This window comes from Paramormyrops kingsleyae, chromosome 9, assembly GCF_048594095.1.
Source record: "Paramormyrops kingsleyae isolate MSU_618 chromosome 9, PKINGS_0.4, whole genome shotgun sequence".
Classification (NCBI taxonomy): Eukaryota; Metazoa; Chordata; class Actinopteri; order Osteoglossiformes; family Mormyridae; genus Paramormyrops; species Paramormyrops kingsleyae.
The window spans coordinates 4,078,572-4,101,515 of record NC_132805.1 but is presented as its reverse complement, the minus strand read 5'-3'; the positions used below and the strand labels follow the sequence as shown (position 1 = coordinate 4,101,515).

Below are 22,944 nucleotides of genomic sequence, written 5' to 3'. Positions count from 1 at the left end.
CTACTATTCCAACAAAAATTGTCCCAAGAGAAATAATCCATTACCAACTGACTCTGCTAAATCCACTCACCCAAACTCCCCCTAGACCTTTGTCCCAGAGCTAATTAAGCACACCCGATTTCAATCCTTTGCATCAGCTCAGACTTAAAGCGCCCCCTGACTGCCATTCACTAGAGATGCAGCAATAGTAAGCTACAAACTGCATGTCTTACCAGCACTTCTGGAGTAAAACTGTGGTATATGACAGAGACCCCTATTGCTTCATTCAGTCATTCCATGCTGCTTAAGGAGTGTATCTCAAGGTGACCCTATCCCAGGAAGCAAGCAGGGGAACAGCCTTGATAAGATGCCTGCCCATTGCAGAATACACTCACACCGATCCACCTTCTGACCGTTTATCCTGGTCAGGGTCACAAGGGCACCGGGAGCCCATCCCAGGCAGCATAGGGCACATGGCTGGGGTACATCCTGGACAGGATGCCAGTCCTTAGCAAGGTGCACACAAGCACACACTATGGGCAATATTGAGGCAGTAATTAGCCTAAATGCATGTGTTTGGACTGCATAGTGGGGTTCAAAGCCCCAGCCCCCGAGGGAAAGTGAGAATATAGTGCTGATCTGCCACCTCAACCCCTTTAGTGTAAACAGAAACACAAAAGTGCAGAGAAGCCACACTGATTAATTTAGAGGCAGTGATTCAGAGGCCTGTGGATTTTTGAACTGTAATACTCTAAAAAGTGTCAAGAGAGAGAGGAGGCTTACTTTGGTTATTTGACCAAAACCATAGAGGAAGTGTTGGGGATAAAAGTGTGATTTGACAGGATGACCAGACACATGTCCAGAACTCCAGCTGCCCACTCATATGTGCACGTTTAACACTAATGTATGAAAGAAAATGCAAATGTATTTCGTTTTGTAGCAGGACAGAAGTCTGTCACGCCATTGTCAGTATTATGCTAGTATGAAAACAATAATGCAGTGCAAAAGAGAGTAAAGAATTTCCCTTCATTAATCACTCATGGATATAAAATCCTAGTCTAAAGACTGAATTTTCTTAATATATTAAATATTTTTATAGAAAAGTTGCCTCAAAAAGAGGATAATATAAATATATTAAGGAAAAAGATTTAAAATACGTTATAAAACATCTGTAATTGGTAACACTTTACTTCATGGGACACATAATATATCCTATATATGCTATTACTTATATATTATATATGCTATTACTTATTTATGAATTACCCACAAACTAAGTCTTAGTTACATACTATTATATATTATTATATTATATTGTTATAATAATATTAATCTCAGGTTTGTTTGTCATTAATGAATTGTGACGCATCTTTTATCTCAAGTAGCGACTATATTTGTTCATGATTTGTACTTCAGTAGTAACTGAGTTACTACTAAGTATTCGTGCCCCATGAAGTGCTACACTTTAAATTCATTATCTGTCGAAAGCAGGCCACATTTTTCAGTTCATGAATTGACGAAGGTGTGTCTGTTGCTTAGAGCAGATGCTGTATGCTCGCGTGTTTCTGGGCTCCAGAAGGTACAGTATGACTCAGAGCTTTTCACTGTATAAGGAACTGCTGCAATGCTGCAATTAGTTGTCTATGTCAGCATTACGGTATGTCCAGCAATATGCATGCAAATAAAAGGCCCTCTATCACAAAAGGTGCTTCAGACAAGATTGGCGCTGGCATGCAACGTTAAAACCGGCAGACCCGCGGGAATCCAGCTGCATCGGCGATGGCCTTCCAAGGATCCATTTTATGCGCAGGATGGAATCGCACAAACCAAATGGAAGGAAGCTCAGGTCTGAGAATGCCTCAGTCACATCTTATATTTCAGTCAATTAAAAAAAATGATTTCAGGTATAGAAATATATGGCATTTCATTTTAAGTGAAAAGTTATTTTTATTTATTATGCATATAAACTAACTAATGTAATAATCATTCCATCCCTCTTTGAATCTTCTATAACTGCTTATCCAGTACAGAATCGCAGTGAGTATGGAACCCATTCCAAGGAGGTCCAGTTTCCCCAAACTGTACAAAAGCATGCTGGTAGGTAAACTGGTGTCTAAGTCGCCCATTCTGTGATTGCCTGGCATCCTGTTCCGGTCGTCCCCTGCTGCGTGTCCAGTGCTGCCTGGGATAGGCTCCAGGCCCCCCCACAACTCTGATCAGGATAAGCGATTGGAAGATGGATGGATGCATTATGTCAAATCTGGTCAGTCATGTGAAGTCAGAAGAAACCAATTATTTCCTTATCTGTGATTTTTAAAATACAATCTTATAATCAAATCTAAAACAAAAAACAAAAATATGCCACGAGTATGAACTTTGATCTTATTTCACTTCATGAACATTAGAGCTGGTCCTGGGCTAAATGCGGAATGTTGACATATTTTAAAGTTACCATTAGAGGGCACTGTTGTACTTTATCACTCTAGATATATGAAAAGCTGATGTGTATATTCTTTGTATCCATGAATACAGATGAATTACTTTAACTAGCAGTATATTCTACATAAACACTCATTTGAATTGCCAAAATTTTAATGTGATTTCTGTGACAGTCAAGGGTCAGACATATTAATAGGCAGATGTGAGGCCTGTTTGCTGAAGTGAATCTTAAGAAAATACACTCATGAACACATCTTAGAAAAATATAACAAGGGCTTCTTCAGTTCAGCTTCAGACTACTGAACAGAACAATCAACATGGCTGCCTGCTTCTCTGTGGCACCATTATTATGTTGTAGATTTGGAGCATGCTTCTGACATATATTTTAGATCACTCTTCATCATTTTCCCCCCAGCTTGGCCAGATCCCCAGTCCAGTTTTATTTCTTACACCCAGTAGCATTTGATCTGATGCCATGGTGACATCCTAGTACTTCAAATCTAAACCAGTGCCTCCTCCTTACAGTATGCTGGTTTTCACTGTAAGGTAGTCTCTATAACACAGCTGCCTGTAGGTGCTAACTAGAATGCTGGCAGTACATCTTTAAAAGCTGGGGAGTCCTGTTTCAGTCGACTGACTTAATAGACTGAGGAAAATCTTGGCATCCCCTCTCTCCCCCTCCCCCCCCCCCAAGGCATTCGCAAATGGAGGCAGGGAACTGAAACTGCAGTTCCTTCAACTGGTTTCCAGTTTCTTCTGCAGGCTCCCCTGCCAAGAGAGTTGTGCTTTTTTCCTGATGGCTGACACCTGTCCACACTGGGAAAGGCCCAGTGAGCGATTGTCGAGGCTTAGTCTAGGCCCAACATCACAAGGAACACCAATCCTGAGAGCAGGAGACCACATAGATCTTCAAGCTTTCAGGAGGCTGTGCTCATAAGAGGCAGCAACACTGATGCGTCCACCCTCAAAAAACAGCTCAGTGTTTACTGCATTCATGGGAAATAGATATAGCATGAAATAAATATAGCATAAAATCTGCTGAAGGACCTCAAATTTGTAAGTAAGTGTGTAAATTTGGCGAAGGAAGTAATTTCAGCCATGATGCAATGGGCGAGCTGCTTCCTCCCTGCAAACCCCTCTATGTGCACTGCACTGAGATTCACCAGCCCACCATCCTGTTTGCATGCCGTGCGAATCCTGACATCATCACCAGAGTGCAGAATGTAACAAACAGCGCAAGACACCATTTTATTCCATTATTATTGTCGGTTGTTTCTCCCTGATGTTCCAAGAACATCTCGACATCTCTAGGGTTGCCCAAACAGCTAATAAAAACATTAAAATCAGATTTGCAGTTAGGAATTTAATTATTTGTTTATTTACGTATTTATTAATCTATGTATTTATTTATTTATATCTCCAGGATTTGTCCACCCGAAAAATATAAATTCCTGCTTATTCAAAAAAAGGGAAAAAATGAAGAATTTGTCATTTACGGCATCAAATAAATTATTCAATAAAATTAGAGTAACAATAGATATTATTATAATCAGAATATCCATATTCATAACAAATCCATGTACAGTAGTGAAGCACACATCAATATTCACTCTTTCTGTCGGTATATACAATGTCCCAACTTATCTGTCCATTCAAGAAATAAAGAGAAGGGTTGGGGTGAATATGGCTTGTCTAGGGGCTCGGACAGGACTGAGGAGGATGTGGAAGCAGGATTTACAGGGACCTGTACATGTAGATTAGCATAAGTGTAGTTGTCGCTTAGCATGACCAATGAGAAGAGAAGCGGCAATATGGAGGATAGAGTTTGGGGAGGGTACAGGCTCAGGAGAAAGGGCTATCTCTATTCATAAAGTTAAATAAATGTGAAGCACAACCTCAGCAAATACATGATTCATAAGCATCAAATGAAACCAGGTAAACAAACCAGGAAGAATCATAAGAGTACTAGGAATTAATCATAGATAGAAGATGAAGGTGATGGGATAATATTGTTATATTCTATATATACAAACATTGCTAGGTCACACCAAAATCACTTCAAAATGCCTTAATCGGTGGGGAAAAAGGGTGTAAGAGGGAGAGACTGACGTAACAGTTGTGTGTGGTCCGGACAGTATGCATGAATGAAAGACAGAGTTCAACCTTGCTTTGTGTGATCAGCATCTATACGGGAAACACTTCCAGGACACCTGTCCTCATGTCTCTCTGAGCCTCTCAATCTCCACAGCGTCCCTGCCGTGTAGAGATGGAGGGAGAGAGAGAGGGAGAAAGAGAAAAGAAACACACACACCCCAGCATACACACCCTTACACGGAATGTGTGCACACAAACCATCTATATACATAGACATACCATATGTACACACACATCCAGTATATACACAGACTGTACACACACTTATATACACATACACGCACACACTGACATTCACCCACTACACAGAATAGACCTCTGATCTCTCTCGATATTCTTTTTTTCTCATGATGGAAAAGAAGAATATTCAACTCGGGTGTCAAGCACGTCATCTCAGTCCAGGCTTGGGGTTCGAACATGAAGCGGAACAGAAAGTTGGGCCCAAGGCTTCTGTTTGGCCACTTCATGGATGAACTGGTCGACTAGCTAGCTGCCTGGTCACGCGTACATCACTGAGAATTTGTATAAATGACACACGGGGCACCGAGGGGAAAAAGTAAGAGTCAGCGTCATCCGTGTAGTGTCTCTGACGTTTTGTGAATGAAGAGCTCCACGGAGATTGTCCAGAAATCCGACCTATCTACCTCTGACAGGCGTTACTGCCCCGAGGTGACAGAGGGAAGGGGGGAGAGATCAAGGCAACGTCCAAGCCGTTGCTGGGGGCAGGGATGGAGTTGGGGGGGGGGGAGAATGAGGAACAACAGTTTTGTTCCATTTTGATTTCCAGGAATGAGTACTTCCACAAAAAAAGTCCAATAGGATTGTCACAAAAGAAGTCCGTTGATTAAAAAGTTGTTTCCAGACTTCTGTTAACTCATTCGAGGTCCTTAACATTATCAAAGAAAATTATAGATATGAATCAGAAAGAGTCCAGATGAATAAATAGTGCTCTGATAGGCTGATGTATAATCAAGATAACAGAAAGTGACACACTCGTCTGTCCATTTTCCAGCTTCCACAGTTTCACCAAAGCCACACATACTACATGCCACTTTCTGTTTTATTGAGGCATTGTATATCGAGTCTGTTTCTGCCCAGTCAAAGACAGAGAGAGATAGAGAGCAGAGACTAAAATGGCTTACATAAAAAGATGAGGGTGAGCAAGTGGGCTGGTTCTGCTCGGACGTGTAAAAGTGGAAAGCAAACATGGAGATCCGCAAGAAACGGAATGTGCCAGGAAGTGTGAATGAAGAGTGAAAGAGTGGGGATAGCAGAGTGAAGGTGTGGTGTGTAACACATATACAGCATGAAACATGAAGTGGAAAGAGTGATAAAAAAGAACACAAATCATAGAGGATCTGAGAACAGGAGCATAAACTGCAAAGGAATAGAAGTACCTTCAAAGAGTATCTTACCCTTATCTCTCTCTCCCTTGGTTAAGTTTCTTCGCATATGTTTCTTCCATCAAAATTGAACACAAAACAAATTCAGCACACTGCCAATCAGAGAAGCTGTTCTTCACATGCTACAGTACAACAGCCATTGCATCATTTCAGTGGAGAATTGCTATTTGTCTTTTAAGTAACTTAATATCCAACAGTAGGTGTGAATGTACAAAAAAAAAGTCCAATCAGCCAATTAGAGACAGCGAATGTCAGGAAGGGACAGTCCGTTCTTTAGGATCCTCCAATGGTACCGCTCGTGTTAATGTATTCATTGACTCTGGAGCATCTGTTTTGTGAAAGGGGCCAGAGCTGTGCTCGTCCCTTTCCCTGCATTCCCCCTTTCTCAGCTAATCAGATCCCGAGGGAGGGCTTCTGAGTCAGGGCCAGGCCATTCGCAGGTCTGCCCGTACTGCATCAGCCAATTATGTTCCAGATTGGCCCCCATGACGCTGTGTGAATGGCTGGAGGAAAAAAAAAAGGGAGACAGAGAGAAGGAGGGGGGGGTGTCCGATGAAGTAGTGTCTAACCTTTGCTACTGGTGACAGCTGGACCCACTGCCCTATTAGCAATCTTTCGGTAAGTGTTCAGTGTGGACTAATGTTTTAGTCAGCTTGGGTACAGCTCTGAGGCATCTGATTGTTTACCTGAGTCTCTCAGTTCTGTTTGTCTGAGGTATATTCATAGCAATGCACATTTAATCATTAACCCTGTACACCCATGCATCTATGAATCATAATGGTTAAACATAGTAGCAATACATAATTTGCACATTCATATTCAATGGAGAAAGTCACTTAAAATGAAAATCTCAGCTAAATAAATAATATAATAATAGATTGTATTTTATCAGGCTGCAGAACTTGGTGGACTATATTTTTGATAATCTGAATCTCTGTATAATAGCCAATATTTAAGTTTTTACTAGCACATGAGGAAAAGATAAGCTAATAATGTGTCCCTTCTTGTGCTTTATAGCAGTGCTCATGTTCTTATTTGGTGGGGGTTTCAATCCAACTAGGAATCCCAGCCCTGAATGCTGCCAACCTGGAAAACTTAATAACCCAGTTTCATTTTCTGACTAGGGGACTTGACGCTCGTCCCCAGCCTGCTCTCGGTACGCGGAACAGTCTAACACACAGTACGCAGCTGGAAACTGCCGAGATGCACAGAGTTAGTCTGGCTTTTCTCCGATCGAACTTTGATTAAAGAAACAAAACTTTCCTGTCAACTTGTGCCAATAGAACGTTGTAATATAAAAACAAATAACCTTCACACAGAGCAGGGCTGCATCAATAACCAGGCACAAGAAATTGCATCCCAGATGTCCTGCAAGTCTACCAGTATTGACAGTAAAGGAGCTCACAAGATATTTGAGAACATAGTTAAATTGCACTTTGAAAAGCCTTTTACTGCAGAAGCTTGACCGTCACAACTGGACAGGATACATACATCCTGTAAGAGCTACGATAAGTAGAACCAAGGGTTTCATTTATGTTCTGCGCTGTTTAGAATGGGAAATGCACAGATATGTGTTCAGATGTGAGGAATGTATGGATCAGTCAAATCCGAAAGCTACAGAGAGCACACAGTTTACTGTCACATGACACTGTTTGTGATGCAAGTCACTGAAGTCACTTACAATGATTGCATCTGTTTGCATTCTATAAAGATTTGAAATGTCATCAAAGTACTTCTCATACTGTGCCTTTTCCTTTTTAAATGTTCTTTGATGGCTACAGATACATATAAAGCATGTGGAGTCTTTTGACTGTATTGTCAAACATTCTACATTCTCAAGTTTGTTTTCTCATGATTGAAATAGCTATGATTTTAATGGTCTGTAGGGCATCTCAGAATGATATTTGTAATACACGTGCAATTAACTTATCATGCGTTAGAATGTCAATGTAGCAAATTGCCCAGTTGTTTATGACAACCCTTCAATCAAAAGTATTTTTAAAAGGAGCAACTCTCCCAGGATGTAAGAAAAAACTGATACCGTTTTTTTTCCCTCCAGGATATACAATTTTGCTCGTGGCTCGCAACAGCTGTGCCATCCACATTTGCATGAATGAATTGTTCTGTGTATTTCAACAGAAACAGTGAGATACAACACTTAGACATGAACTTAATAGGGGAGGACACAGGGTAAGGCCAGCATGATGTCAGAAGGCTTTTTTGATATCACTCTTAAGGCCCTTCAGCCATGTGAAACATCTCTGCCTTATAATACAGATGCCTAGTTGGTGGGACAAAATGTCCTCTGAAATGCCCACCAAGTGAAAACAATCTAATTATACTGTATGTATGCTAAAAGTCTCACAAGAAGCTACAGGGCGTTGTGACTACTGACTAAAGCTGCCCTAAGTTTTAAGAAAAAAAAACAAAGTCGAAACAAGTGCAGAGTCTTCAGTGAATCGTAGCGTCTCGTCTCGAGGACATCCACAATCTTAGGTTCCTCTGTTTTTAACATGCTTCTCAGGTGTGAGGTCAGCTGACAGCTGTCAAAAGTCATAGCAGCCATTCCAGTTAATTTCAAACTATCCCACTTAGTCTGTCGGACACCACTTCTGAAGGCTCCGGAGTAGCCACACAAAATGGTCTGACAGGCCCGGCCCTTCTGGGGTCCCAGCTGTGAACGCTGGCACGGGACAGGACCCCTGTGGTCTGTGAGGCCGTCTCATTGTCACACATTAAAAAGAGTGCAGTACCTGATTGTTTTCTGGTCACCAGCTTTACACAATCATTAAATCTGCACGCACTCAGTTCGTTGGGTAGTGGTACCTTTTAAGGTTTGGGTTGGTGACGAGCGTGCACACTCACACATACATACACGCACATATAGACAACAGTTAAAGCACCTAAAAGCCTTATAAGTAAAGCATATCCACGTGACCAATATGACACACGTACAATGCTGTACAATGAAATTATTACTTGGAAATGGCACTGCATTTTTGAAGCACCTGTTTATCACATATTGGTTCTGAGATTGAGAAGAGAAAACTTTGCATATGTCCAGTCCAGTTGAGTAATGTCCAGCCATTAATTGCTACTTTTAATTTTTCTGCACATTATTAGATTTCTGAGTGTGTTTCTTGTGCTCTGTCACCAAGACCCTAAAGTCTGCTAAGCTTTACACGTAACTATTATATATCTATTTATTTTACAATATAAACCTCCTACTGGTTCCACCAGCAAAACTTTTCAAAATCCTTTTCAAAAGGTGAACTTCTTAAAACTCCTGATATTAAAGGCACTGAGAAAGTCAGACCATGCTACCACGGTCCTGAATCACACTGCAATGCATTTTGTCTGGTGCAAAATTCTGTGCAACATGGAATCGTTGGTTTTGGCATCTAATGTTAGCATGTTTGCTGAAATTAAAAGTGGCACTTTTAAGCTGTGGACAAGCTGCTTTGTAGTATGACTAATTCAGGTGCTATTTGCCAACCAATAGAATAACAGCTGGCAATTTTTAGGATAGGAAATGAGTGTCCCTTCTGTACCCAGTGAATTATGGGATAACATGCAATGAGCATCTTTAGGAAACTATTTAAAACGTAACTTCTCTTGTTAGTATAACTTATACTGGTGATTCTTGAAATTCTATGAAAATAAAAAATACAGAACTTTAGGATTATGAACCATACATGACGAAACATTTAGAGCAGAACGGTCGTGGGAAATGAAACACTGTTTTATGCCATTTTCTCAATACAGCTCATCTAATCATCATAATTAGCTCATAAAAGGATCTCATAATATCTAAGAGGCTCCGAAGAGGAGAGCATTACAGCTGCCCTACAGCACACTGACCCGAGTTGATTTTGGCCGTGATGAAAACGCGAGCTGTTGAGCTCAGGTTAAGCTGAAAGCCCTTTTCCTCTGCATGTGTGCAGTGTGTTCGGTGTGACTCCCCCTTAGATATCTATCCCCTTTTCTCTTTCTCTCTCTCTCTCTTTCTCTCTGGGACAATGGGAGGGGAAAGTGTGCAATATTTTCTACCTCCAAGCAAAAATAAGAGGAAGAAAATATATGAGGGGGCAGAGAGAGTTGCTATCGTTTGTGCCCTCTGTCCCTAATTTGCTGCTGGCTGTCATTGCTCTGCTTCCCCTCCGGCCAGACCCAGGCTTGACGTAGCTGGAGCCGTGCTCCCGCCTGCCATTTGGGCAGGCACCGAGAAGGGCATTGGGTTGCCACGGAGCTCTCCATTCTGGTTGAGGTGCACACGAGGAGGTGGGAGGGGAGGGGGAGGCAGGGGAGGGGGAAGGACTCCATTCCAGGGGGAGCTGGTGGAGGAGACGCCCGAGGAAGAGACTCCAGAGCCGGGAGCGATGGTCGTTCCTCCTCCTCCGGCATTCACACTGGGGTCTGCAGAACCCAGGGAGGAATACTGCTCTTCCTAGTAAGAGAGAGAGGGAAGGGAGGCGGGACACAGGGGAGGGGAAAGGGGCGGGGTAGGGTGCGGGTGGGGGAAGAGGCGGGGCAATCAGAGCAAGGGGTGTTGGGCATGGGAAGGAAGGGAGAGAGGAAGTCATAGGAGTCAAGAAGGAGTGAGATTTCGGGAGGACCGTGAAGGGATGAACAGAGGGGTGGATGAGGTATGGAGGGGGCAGGTAATGCACAGGTGAAGGGGCGTGTGATGCATCAAGAATGTGTTCGGATGGAAGGGAAAGGCAGACAGGTGGCGAGTAAATGGGAAGGAGCCAGGAGATGGAGAGAAAGAGGAAATGAGCCACGGAGACAGGGAGCGAGCCGCATTCACAGAGATGGAGAGAGAGAGCGGAAATGAGCCGCAAAGACAGGGAACGAGCCACATTCACAGAGATGGAGAGAGAGCGGAAATGAGCCGCAAATACAGGGAACGAGTCACATTCACAGAGATGGAGAGAGCGGAAATGAGCCGCAAATACAGGGAACGAGTCACATTCACAGAGATGGAGAGAGAGCGGAAATGAGCCGCAAATACAGGGAACGAGTCACATTCACAGAGATGGAGAGAGAGAGTGGAAATGAGCCACGAAGACAGGGAGCGAGCCACATTCACAGAGACGGAGAGAGAGCGGAAATGAGCCGCAAATACAGGGAACGAGTCACATTCACAGAGATGGAGAGAGAGAGCGGAAATGAGCCGCAAAGACAGGGAGCAGCCACATTCACAGAGACGGAGAGAGAGCGGAAATGAGCCGCGAAGACAGGGAGCGAGCCACCTTCACAGAGATGGAGAGAGCGGAAATGAGCCGCGAAGACAGGGAGCAGCCACATTCAGAGATGGAGAGAGAGTGGCGGAGGGAAATGGGGGAACGGGGAAGAAAAAGGCATGTGGGATTAAAAATCTGGGGTGACAAACAGGACAGTGTTCCCCTCTTCTCAGGGTTCTGTACAACACAGGACTACTGTGTGAGCAGCGATGAATGTACATTAGTCACAACAGTCCAGTAGTGTGTAGGGTGTCAAGTCTTTGTCAGAGTGCTGTTTAGTGCGTTATCACATTGTCTGCGCGCAATCAGTGGGCCGAGACGTGCCGTGAAGTAATTATTCCTGGGCCGGTGTGGCATTCCTTTCCATAAAAAGCTTTGGGAGTAGATTTCCTATCCCAGCTGGAGAGGATACTAAGGCCCACAGTTCACCTTGTATCTTACAGGTAGCAGCAGAGAATCATAGTATAAGCCGCTATTCCCTGCAGCATAATGAACACCAATTACCTGATTCTTTGCATTAATTACAATGCCCAACAGACTCAATCTGAAAGACTAGATGTGAATTTTGCCTATACGTCAATGTCAAAGGTACAGTAAACTTGTATTTATGTTTAAAACGATGGGACAGCTCACTAAATTCATCTTAGAAAATGACACATAGTGCTTGTCGATCATAATACAATTTAAGGCATGTAGAAGAGATCATACAAAGAGTTACACTGAAACAAAGATGCACATTGTTATATAACGTTAACACTACATGGCAAATGAGATGTTGGTATATATATAAAACTATTGCCTTCAAATTAAAACAATGTCCAAACCACCAATCAGAGAATCAAACCCCCACACTCATAGACATCTCTTAACAGATTATCTATAAAGTGCTGGGTTGTCATTTATGATTAGTGGATGAGCCAAAGTTTTTATTTGGTCTTGTCAACTATTCTTACCTACATTGGCGTAGAGTAAGGTCATTGCCAATACCAGTGTGATTTCTGTTATACTACTAATCAAGTTCATTGTACAAGCCGTCATGTCCAGTCCAGTTCAGTGAAGTCTGTATTGAAGCAGTGGGAAAGAAAAGAGTTTGGTTAATTCACCTACCGGCCACCTACAGTATTGCAGTAGGTTGAAACACGGCATTAAATGTCTCTGTATGCAGACAAGTCACATGTATGCAGGCACACGCATTACTTAGGGACGCTTGCGTTACTAAGTTTGAGAAGGGGCGTTTCAGCTCCCGCGCGATGGGTGCAGTGCGTGCACTCACACCTTTAACTGCGTTGAGCCAGCATGTTTTAAAAACACTTAATGCCGTTTTCAATGTACTACAAGCCAGTAGTGTTGGGCCCACTGTATCATCACGAAAACACTGGGAATGACGATAAGGCGACAGAGGATGTATATTTAGGTGGCTTCACATTCAGCTGACAAATAAGTAGTTTAGTGGAAAAATAGGCCAACACTGATAGTTCAGTGTGCTTCATATTATGGAGCCTGTTGTTATTTTTTACATCATATATATAATCCGCTGAAGTCGCGGTAGTAACGTGAGTTTAACTGGATCAGCAAACCTCGTCTCTTCTCATTCAGAACCTTGTGGGTTTTAACCATCCCCTGGAGATGCTCAGCCCTACAAGACTGCAAGCAGCTAGCAGCAGAAAGGGTTCATGCGTATCCGTGCTCTGGGCGGCCACTAAACATCCACAGAGCGACGTGCTCGGCAAACCGTCAGCTCTCCACCTGCATCTGACGGACAAACGAAATCCGCTCTGGCTACCTTGCTAAGGAAAATGTGACTTGATTGAATCTAGCCTAACAGCTAAAAAAGTGAGGAAAAAATTACACTGTCCAGTTATCAGCTTGCACTGTACCTTATGAGTAACAAATGGACTGTGTGGCTTTATGGCTGACAACTATCACGACTGAAATATATGATAGCTAACCCTATGGCAAACTGACTGATAGGCTGACAGACAGTCTGGCTGTCCCATCTGCTCTCGACCAGCAGCAAACTGGGGAACCCCGGTATTAAAGGCAGACGAGGAGAACCAGCAGGTATCCGAGGGGACCGTATCTTTACAGAGAGGCCAGACCCCAGAACCTGCCGTTGATACAGCTTGAGGCGCACGCGGCGGACAGGCAACGTCGAGGTGTTAGACACAGAAGCACACAGGGCACGTCCACGCGGCGTTATAAGCGCGCTGCCAGCGGGGTTAGTAACAAACACAGAAACAGAGACACGAGCACACGGACGCACAGACCCATAGCCATCTCCCCAGTGCTTAATCCTGCAAGTACATCATGGTCAAGACGCATATTTCACTTTAGCTATTGGTGTCATTAAATCAGCAAACAGAAAAAAACAACAACAAGGAAGCCACAACGGCTCACACTTTTAATTACTTCATTGTCTAAAGCAAAGGCAGCCTATGCACTCAATGACATGCATAGTAATGTTAATATACGGTCTGACTAGTTCAAAAAAAAAATAAGATGCACACAAGAGCTTAAACTAAAAGACCAACACAAAAACACCATTGATATAAAAGAAGGCTACTGCATTGCCTACTCACCTCACACGGAATGTACGCTACACAGGACTTGGTGAGACTCACAGCATCAAAACGAACATGGCCACACGCACGGACTGAGCAACGACAGGAAGTCCACACGCACGCCACCAAGCACACACACGGGCATGCACACGCACACGCACACACGCACAGGCACAGTGGATGCACCCACTCTGGGTACTGGGTTAGATACGGAGATTTCCCATAATGTTCCTCGCGGGTCAGGAGGGGGAGGGGGAACGGTGACCTGAAATAAATGGCTTGATGCTTTTTGTCAATCGATTCCTTTATTGTGACAAGAGCAAGTTTTTTTTTGGTGAGAAGGACAGATTGTGTATGTCAGTTATCCCAAAAGTAACATAGAAATGATTTGTAGTGAGAATGTAATCTGGAAAATGTGTCCACAACATTTAAAAACAGAAATCAAAAAGGGATAAATTCAATCCAAATCTGTTAGAATATTAATTGAACAACATGTCACTACTAAATTTATCATTCACTAATGGGACAAAAAGCTAAAATTGTATAGGCCTCCTGGCTCTTTGCTTGGCCATCCAAGGGCAAATTCAGACATAATGGGATTATGTACTTGTGTGAGTATATGTACACATGAGAGTGTAACTGTATCTGTCAGTCTGTCTTTAAGGTCAGAATTACGCCAGTGTCTTTTAGACTGGGGTGTCAGGCCAATTTACCTCCAGGAAGAATGTGCCCCCTCATTAAAATTTCTGATTTTTAGTCACTTGTTCTGTTGCTGATTTTGTTGCCAGTAAAGGGTACATTGGTGCATATAAATTGGAGTCTGTAAAGGTGTATGGGAGTCTTACCCCCCAGCACTGCACGCCCCTTCCTTTGTAGTTTTCGAGATGCTTTGAAACTTACAGGAGCATCAGACAGATGTAGCCAGAAAACCTCAAGTAATACTGACAGCAACTGCAGAGAAGCAGCTAATTGTTTTATCACCTACAGTCACCGTGATGTAAAGGTGCTAGAACTGCATGCGCAATTCAAAAGACCGCCGAGCTTCATCTATTTCGAACTGTTACACTTTGAGTAGCACTCAGCTCAGCTGGCAAAATTACACCGTGTTCAGTTCACGTATTCAACTAATGTAGCACTTTAGTCAAGTAATTGTTAAGTAGCTGACGTCAGTAGTTCAGTGCACGTCACCACTGTATTCATCTGTCAGACATGTGTGTATGCAGCATGTTAATTCTTCTTACACTGTGTTTTATATGTCCATCTGTGCATGTGTAAACTGTCAGTGTATGTAAACATATCCAAAATAAGATCAGATGTGTAATGTACATGTGTAGCTCTGTTAACTTTGGGACCAGCTGTAAAACTGTAGAGCATATATTTCTCTGCCAGCAGTTCCAACAGTTTGTCTTACCTCTCCAGTTTATCAAAAATTGTTAATTCTTAATTTCAGACGGAGAAAAGATGGAAAGATATGGAGAGATGGAAGACAGAAAGAGAATGTTTTGGAGTAAAGGCATTTTTAATTAAAGTTATCAGTCAGCAATTTATGAAAAGGTATGGGCGAAAATATCCATATGGAATAGTTACAAATGTGTTTCACTGACTGGCAAACTGTACAGTCTCACTGATGTCGCCCATTGCAAAGCATTATGGGAAGTCTCCGTATTTCTCTGCATGTTCATGATCCAATGTATTCTGGCATGACCATCTGTACAGTTCCGCTGTCAGTGTGTAATGCGTGTCAAATCTGTTCGTGTTCCTATGCTGAAATTTTGTTTTCAAGACGCAGGTTTATACACCGATATGTACTGTATGCCATTTACAGTTTCGGCCGGTTCTGTAGTAAACAATCAGCTCCATATCAAGCTTTTTTTTTATCTTATGCCATTATGAGTAAGACATACTCGCCATCTTTTGACTAAATGTATTTGTGCCATCAGAGTACATGTAGAAAGAAACATTTTCGCTGTAAGCATTTGCATTAAGCTAAAATTAGGAATCAAGAATGTGCACGGTCCATGATTTCATATTATGCCACCCCAAAGATTTAATATGTTTAAGGTTATCACTTATTAGCGCTTTAAAAACACTGTACCCACAAAATACGTGTGAAATACAGCTTTTTATAAATTAATTTTACGGGTGATTGAATACGTCACGTTTTAGATTGGCAGCGGATTTAAACCAATTTTACACAGTTCGTCATTAGCAAAACGAAGAGCACATAGGTGTTTATGAGGAGCTGAGGAACCCGCTAGAGCAACTCCTGCCGAGAAATCCTGGCGTTTTGTGAGCGACATACGCTGTCGCTGCAGTCCCAAAGGAGCGGCGGGAGATTTCCCCCAAATTACAGTGGAGAGACAGTCGATTATTGCATGAAATTAGCAAACCCCATTTGATTAAAAAAGAATGAATAAACACTTTCAGGAAGAGATGAGATACGTCACAGCACTGTCACATTCGTCAGTCCCTCCGTTTATCCGTGGGTCCGGCAGTCCGTGAGTCCATGCGTCCGTCCGTGTGTGGATGCGAGTCAGAGAAGTATATGAGAGTTGTGCGTACAGTGCGTGCTGCAGTGTGGCTGTAAGTATATAGTGATGTTGTGCGTTACAGTACTTTTTAATTTTATACTGATTTGTATTTGTATTACCTGTGTACTCGGGGCGGAACGGGCGCAAGACGGGGCTGCACTAGGATGGACTGCTGCCTCCCCTAAGAGAAATCACCGTATCTCATCAACACAGAGAGAGGAGAAATGGAGAGATGGAGGGATGGGGGGAAGGGGGGACGGGGAGGGAGAAAATGAGGGCATGTGTGCGGCTTGTAGGGTAAAGGGGTTAGAAAGGGTAGGGGAGCTGTGGGTTGTCGAAAGCCAAGAATACTTAACGCACGCGCGCGCGCGCACACACACACACATATACACACACACCCCTACAGGCACGCACACACAGAGACATCCAATCAAACACACACAGAGAAACACACCCGCCAAATAAGGAATACAGACCACAACTAACACATCACAGCATGCTGTAAAGTCGAAGCAAACAAGTTGCCACCAGCATGCCGGAAAAAGCAGCGTCACATGAGGTCAACGGGGACCGTTTCTGTTCGCTTGCAGATGACATTCAACATACAGTCAGACCGGCAACAGCTGCAAAAGCGAAGCAAGTGCACGCTACGTCACAACAAATTTATAGGCTAATATCGGAATTCGTAGCAATCTGGGTCCAAAGCGTGCCGTTCCTTGAACATGGCTGTCAGTCTCCACCCAGCAGTCACACTGACAGCAGCATTTAGCCGACATGCTGAACACATGCACAAAAGGCAAAAAAACTGCAGGTAACTTCTACTCTTATGTGTAATACAAGCTGTGGAAACAGATGATCATTCAAATATATAAAATAAAAACCCATATAAACCAAATAAAGGGGTACACATCTGAGAACAAAGCTATACATACCAACGGAAAATTACCCGTTAGCACACAGTGGAAGCAGGTATACAAACACGGCGAGGAAACAACGAGGGTAACACAGAACATGTAGAGGAACGAGTGGTACTTATAGCGAATGGTTTGACATACACAACCAACACGGGGGAAACGAAATGTTATAACAAAAGAATGGCATGTCAACATGCTGCGTGAGCTGCACTTTTGTGAAGGACACGCAGAGAAAACGTTTTTTGTTGTTCTTAGTCTTTCGCAGGGTTGTTATTCATGGCGTCTTATTTTCATTAGTACTAAATAATGTGTACAATTTGCGCAATACAAACATGTAACTGGAACTGAAAAAATAGATGCTGAAACAGCGCAAAAGTCAGCTTTATCCTAACACTTACACTCAGTTTCACAGTTTTCTAAATTGTTATTCGAGGTCATCACTATCTACATATTTAATCATAAAGGATAACTTTAAAATGCTGTACTACTATTCTTATTAAATGTATAAGTATACGCAGGCACAAAGAGATTTGCGACAGCTAGGCTGATAAACACCACCAGCGCAGAAACCGAATCTTAAAGAAACTTCATCAATTACGGAAGACAAACTTCTATGACGCACATTAAACAGAATGTTTCATCGTGACTCGTGATTTGTGGACGCATTTTGTGGTTCAGTCAGTGACGTCAGTCTCTAGCCCAAGACCTCGAACCAGAACAAATGAGTTCTAAGGCCTGAAAGGGACTTTACGACTGGTCACTTGTTTGTAACCATCTTCAAAGTCTGTTAAAACCTGACCTAATTTGACCTAATTTATATACATTTAGTCTACTAAATTCATGCCTTTTATGTTAAAGCTCGCATTCTCTGCCTTTAAAGGAAATCATTTACTGGTGTGCAATCCCTTTTTGGATTCACTCTCGAAATAAGCTGACAAAAACTGTTCTTTAAAAGGACAGTCAAAATACATCAGGCACTTATTGGCACAATGAGCGGCTCGATATTTCATTCCATTGTTCCAGTTTTTCACACGTACATTTGCTGCTGTTCAGAAATGTTAACAGTAACGCTTTATAAGTTCTGTGGAGCTGGAAAGGAGAGTTACAAAAAGGTTATGACGGTTTATCAGTTTATTACCATATCATTTTGGCTACAATTTTGCCTGTTCAACTAATACATAATATGACTGTGATATTAGTTTTTAAATGTATATTTATTTTTTTGCATACAGTCAATAATAGTGCAAACATATTTCCTAGGTATATGTTGTCTTCATCGATGGATATTTGTCACTGTGTCTGTCCACTCTACGGCTCTACAATTAGATGCTTCGACTTTACAGATTAAACTCTTTATATTTCAAGCTTAAAATTTTCATTCTAAGAACTGAACCTAAAATAGTTCGTCTTAGCGTGACAAGGGGAGCTGTCCCTATATTAACATACCAGGGAGTTTATATCTAAAACATTCGATTGTACCAGTTAACCAGGAGGGCATTAGCTAAACAACACTTTAGTCAGAAATAGTCATGAGAACTACCATGACTTTGGACCAATCGCAACTCAGCAAAAAAAAAACCCACAAAGGCCATGACAACTGCTACACGTACCATAGCAACAGAACAGCAGAATATGGCTTTGTTTGGCAAGGGTTTCAAGTCCACACATTTGCAGAAGCTGTGCCGTTGTGCTTTTAATAGGGAGTCTTCAGAAGTTTAATATCCCACCATATAAAAGGGTCAACAGTTAAACTTTAAGGCGTGTAAAAAAACTAATGTAGATATGGAGGATCAGTAATAGGCTTCTAGCACAAGTGATCTGCATCTGAGGTCAGAAAAAAACAACCCTTTGCTTAAGCTAATAAAAATCAGTTGTTTGAGGAGATGCCGTCACCCTGCTTACCCTGTTTTCCTGCTGGTAAAGACACTCCTGGGAAAGATGCGTGATTGTGCATCAGAACACAAACAGCACAGGAGGACCGACTGCTTATAAGCACAGACTAGGTCAGTGGAGTGGCTAAACAAAGTAGCAGGACATCACAGACACCCATCACATCAGACACTGGGACAGCTCGTCAGGGGCAGGTGAGCTCCATAAGGAATTTACATCTATGTTTTTATATAAAAAGTTATTCATGGCTAAATTATTTGATGTTAAAATTAAGCAAAAATATTAATTTACTGCATATATCTCAAACATGCAGGTTGATATGTGCCCATTATATGCTGAAAAATTATTATGTTCCAGAGATTAAACTTTTTGTATTTTTTAATGTTTCCTCGAGAGCTTTACAGTCTTATGAGATACTGAGATCTTTCTCACGGACTGAGTGCCACTGCATTCTTCACCAAGTTACATCTTTCCAATTAAAGCCAGAGTCAGTAATCTCCTGCTTGTAGCTTTTTATGGATGCCCAGCAGCAAGTGCCGGAGCAGCGGGAGAGCCCGGCTGCCTTTCCCGCACGCTAGAGAACCATGTTGCGCTGTCAGCATTTTCTGGCGCGGGGAAAACAGTATGTCACGGTAAACGCCTCTCATCTGATTAGTGGTGCGGCGGGTCTATGCTCCTACTTACCTATCCATTATCAAAGCTGGTTTTTCATTGAAATGGACACTTTAATGCTAGCTATCGGAATTATTACTTATAGGAGACACGGATGTATGCTTTTGCGGACAGACAGCAGGCGCATGATATTGAGAGATGACCGATGACCAAACCTTTGATAGAAAGGTGAGGAGGTACTGGAGAATCTGGTGAAGGAAATGACAGACACAGGGCAATTCAGCCACAAAGCGATTGGAGTTTAAGTAGGCACTATTTGTGTATTTTGGTAATAAATGATGACAATAAATATGGAGGTTTAAAATCTATTTATTGAAAGTTAAGTTCAAAACGCTTTGAGGTTGGATTCAGTCAACCCTTAGCACAAGACATATGTCACACTGAAAAATCATCGTACAGATGGATTAATATTGGCACACAGAAACCTTTCAACAGAAAGAACCTAAAGTGGGTAGGGAGTGGACAGGGACAGAGATACGGAGAAAGGAACAGGACCACGGCACAAACGGAGGGGGGTGAGGCCATTTTCAGCCAAACTGATCGACACGCACAGATGAAGGGACGCCGGCATGAACGCCAACACAGGACCGACAGCGACGAGAGACACTAGAGCCGGCCAACGGACCAGCGGCAGCAGCAGCAAGACAGCCGGAAAAAAGGGAGACAGTCAAAACAGAGGGACAGAGACACGAGCCAAGCTGTCATATGGACAAAGCGCAGACAGAAAACAGACCTGATCTGCAAACATCCGGGGTTTGAGCTCAGGAACCGGGCCCCCTCTCAGCTCGTCCTCCACGGCCATGAGCCTAGAGGAGAAGAACAGAGCGTTCAACGCATAGCCATGCAATCACCAAATGGGGGGCGGTTCCCCAAACCATGCAAAGCTTTGAACCAAAAAGCGAAGGATCAGACTTGGGCAAAGTTTTTCGGCAGTAGCAGAAATCAGTTAATCACTTTTGTGAGCAATGATGCTGAATCCATGAAGTTTTGTGAGGTTTCAGATGATCTACAATATATCATATTGTGAGGGTGAAATGTCAATAAAACTATAATAATCGGGAAAAAAAAACTTCAGAACACTGCCCTCTTAAGCATTTTGTTATTTTCTGCGAGGTATTGCACAGCAGTATGTGTAACACCTGTGGGGATGTGACCATGCATGAACGCATGGCACCAACTGGATATTATCTCGATGACCCACCTGGAACCTATTAGCTCATTATGTGAGTATGATTGTTTTGTTTGTATAAATAACCCATTGTACTAATGAAGGCATAATGCTGAAGTGTTTGTGTGCAGGACTCATTGTGAGGCTCTAATAAAACAGAATCCATCAGAGCTTGGACCCCGATCTCAATTATTTTAATAAACTATCATATGTCATAATTAAACTATTATTTATAGCCTATCATAGTACTGAATTTTCACTCCTTTACAATCTCTGTCCGCAGCAGTAAATATGACTCTGAAGTCACTGTTTTTTATTTTTTATTTTTAGCTAAAGGTGTTTTTGGGTAATGGTTATTCAAGACTGCCTTGTAATAGGGGGTCAGATTCGGTAAACCGAGGGGGATTCTGATTTAAAGCCGTGTCTCTATCCTGACCACCACATGGGATTTATCCATGCAGGTTTACGGGCGCTGCAGCAAATCTTACTGCTCATTACGCACAGCACAGCTGGGTGTGAAAGAAACGTTACAGAAAATATACTGCCGGAAAAATAAAAAACATTTGTAAGAAAAAGTATGTGTGAGGAATATCCAATACTAATACAAGTAACTGTACATATGTCATGAAATATAAATATGAGCATTACTACAAATTAATCAATCCTGAACAGTTTGAAATATTTTTACTGCTCTAGGCTTAAAGCAGAAACATCGACTAAATATTTATTTATTCAGAGAGCTATTTCATCATAATATATTAGCGATATGGATGCAGGAAAACACTTCTGCACTTTTTGCAAGTTATAATTGCTAATGTGTTTCCTCCGGATACTCCCATGTCCTCCCGCAGTCCAAAACATGCGGTTAGGAACTGGCATCACTAATTTGCGCATGGTGTGTGATTGAGTGTGTGCCTTGCGATGGTCTGGCATCCTGTCCAGGATATTCTGTGCCCTCTGCTTCCTGGGACAGGCTCCAAGCTGACTCTATGCTGGACTGGAAGATGGACAGATGGATTATATGTGTGAATACATGACAATGTAGTAACATTGTCATGTGTTCCATCCATGCGGTACCCTCTGTACAGATGGAATTCACATTAATTTCTCACTGGTTTGGTGCTGCTTTCATTCTGTGTTGGCACCGAAGAGCTACTCTGTGCCATCACATATTCAAAAAAAACAACACGTACTGCGCTCAGTAGAGATGTGCAGATCGATACTGAAATAATCATTCTTTCGATCTGACTTTAATTTTGAAAATCAATTCTAACATTAAATATATTCAATTCAAAAATGTTTCACCTGGTAATATAATTGTTTATAATATTAAAGAGAGCAGGATATGACCTGCTACAGTCAGGGCCGCCCATTATGGGGGAGAAAGGGAAGGACTTTCACGGCGATAGTGATTAGATAAATGGGGCTATTGATCTGGTGGTACATCCCCACCCCTGGCTGAAAATTTTTATCCTTAGTCCACCCAGGGCAAATATTATTGTTTGCACCCCCACCCCCACCAGCTGGGCAAATTTTACCATCTAGACTGGTACAGAATATCAGTATTTGGATCAAACTGGATTGAAAAGAAAATCAATGGTATGGCCGGTCCCTACTGCCTAGCCCTGTGTGAACCCGATTGTGTAGTATCACACATAAAGGCAGATGTCGACCAAAATGCAGCCAGCCCAGGTGAGGAATCCATAAGGCATTGGAACATTCTCGACATAATTTGCTAAGGTTGATGGTGGTATTCAGTACTGTCATTTATGACAAATCCATATTGAAAATCCATATCAAACACCCATTTGAGTATAATTAATGTGTATAAATTGACATTCACTCTTTCTTTATCTGTCTCAAAGAAAAGTTATTTCTCACTAATTTTTATCTTTTTAATGACTTCACTTGTCTTTCTGTATTTTAAAAGGACTGAGTGTAATTTTAGCTAATCGTTTAAATATTCATTAATGGGGTGTTAATTAAA

General features: G+C 42.2%; 1 protein-coding gene across 16 annotated transcripts in view; it reads right to left on the bottom strand.

The window, feature by feature from the left end:
- Positions 1 to 3,647: 3,647 nt before the first annotated feature.
- The window catches only part of syngap1b (synaptic Ras GTPase activating protein 1b), a 78,142-nt gene continuing 58,845 nt past the window's right edge, over positions 3,648 to 22,944 (bottom strand). For 7 of the 16 annotated variants that reach the window (XM_023801510.2, XM_023801505.2, XM_023801504.2 and 4 more), the window contains 2 exons: positions 20,523 to 20,595; positions 3,648 to 10,422 (listed from right to left, as the gene is read on the bottom strand). In XM_023801510.2, the coding sequence (XP_023657278.2) occupies positions 10,117 to 10,422; positions 20,523 to 20,595 (379 nt within the window). In that variant the 3' untranslated portion in view covers positions 3,648 to 10,116. Of the gene's footprint in view, positions 10,423 to 10,479; positions 11,231 to 12,174; positions 12,282 to 13,800; positions 16,495 to 19,944; positions 19,978 to 20,080; positions 20,596 to 22,944 lie in introns of those variants that run through there. The other 9 variants (XM_023801507.2, XR_002836883.2, XM_072716076.1 and 6 more) reach the window with 9 other exon arrangements.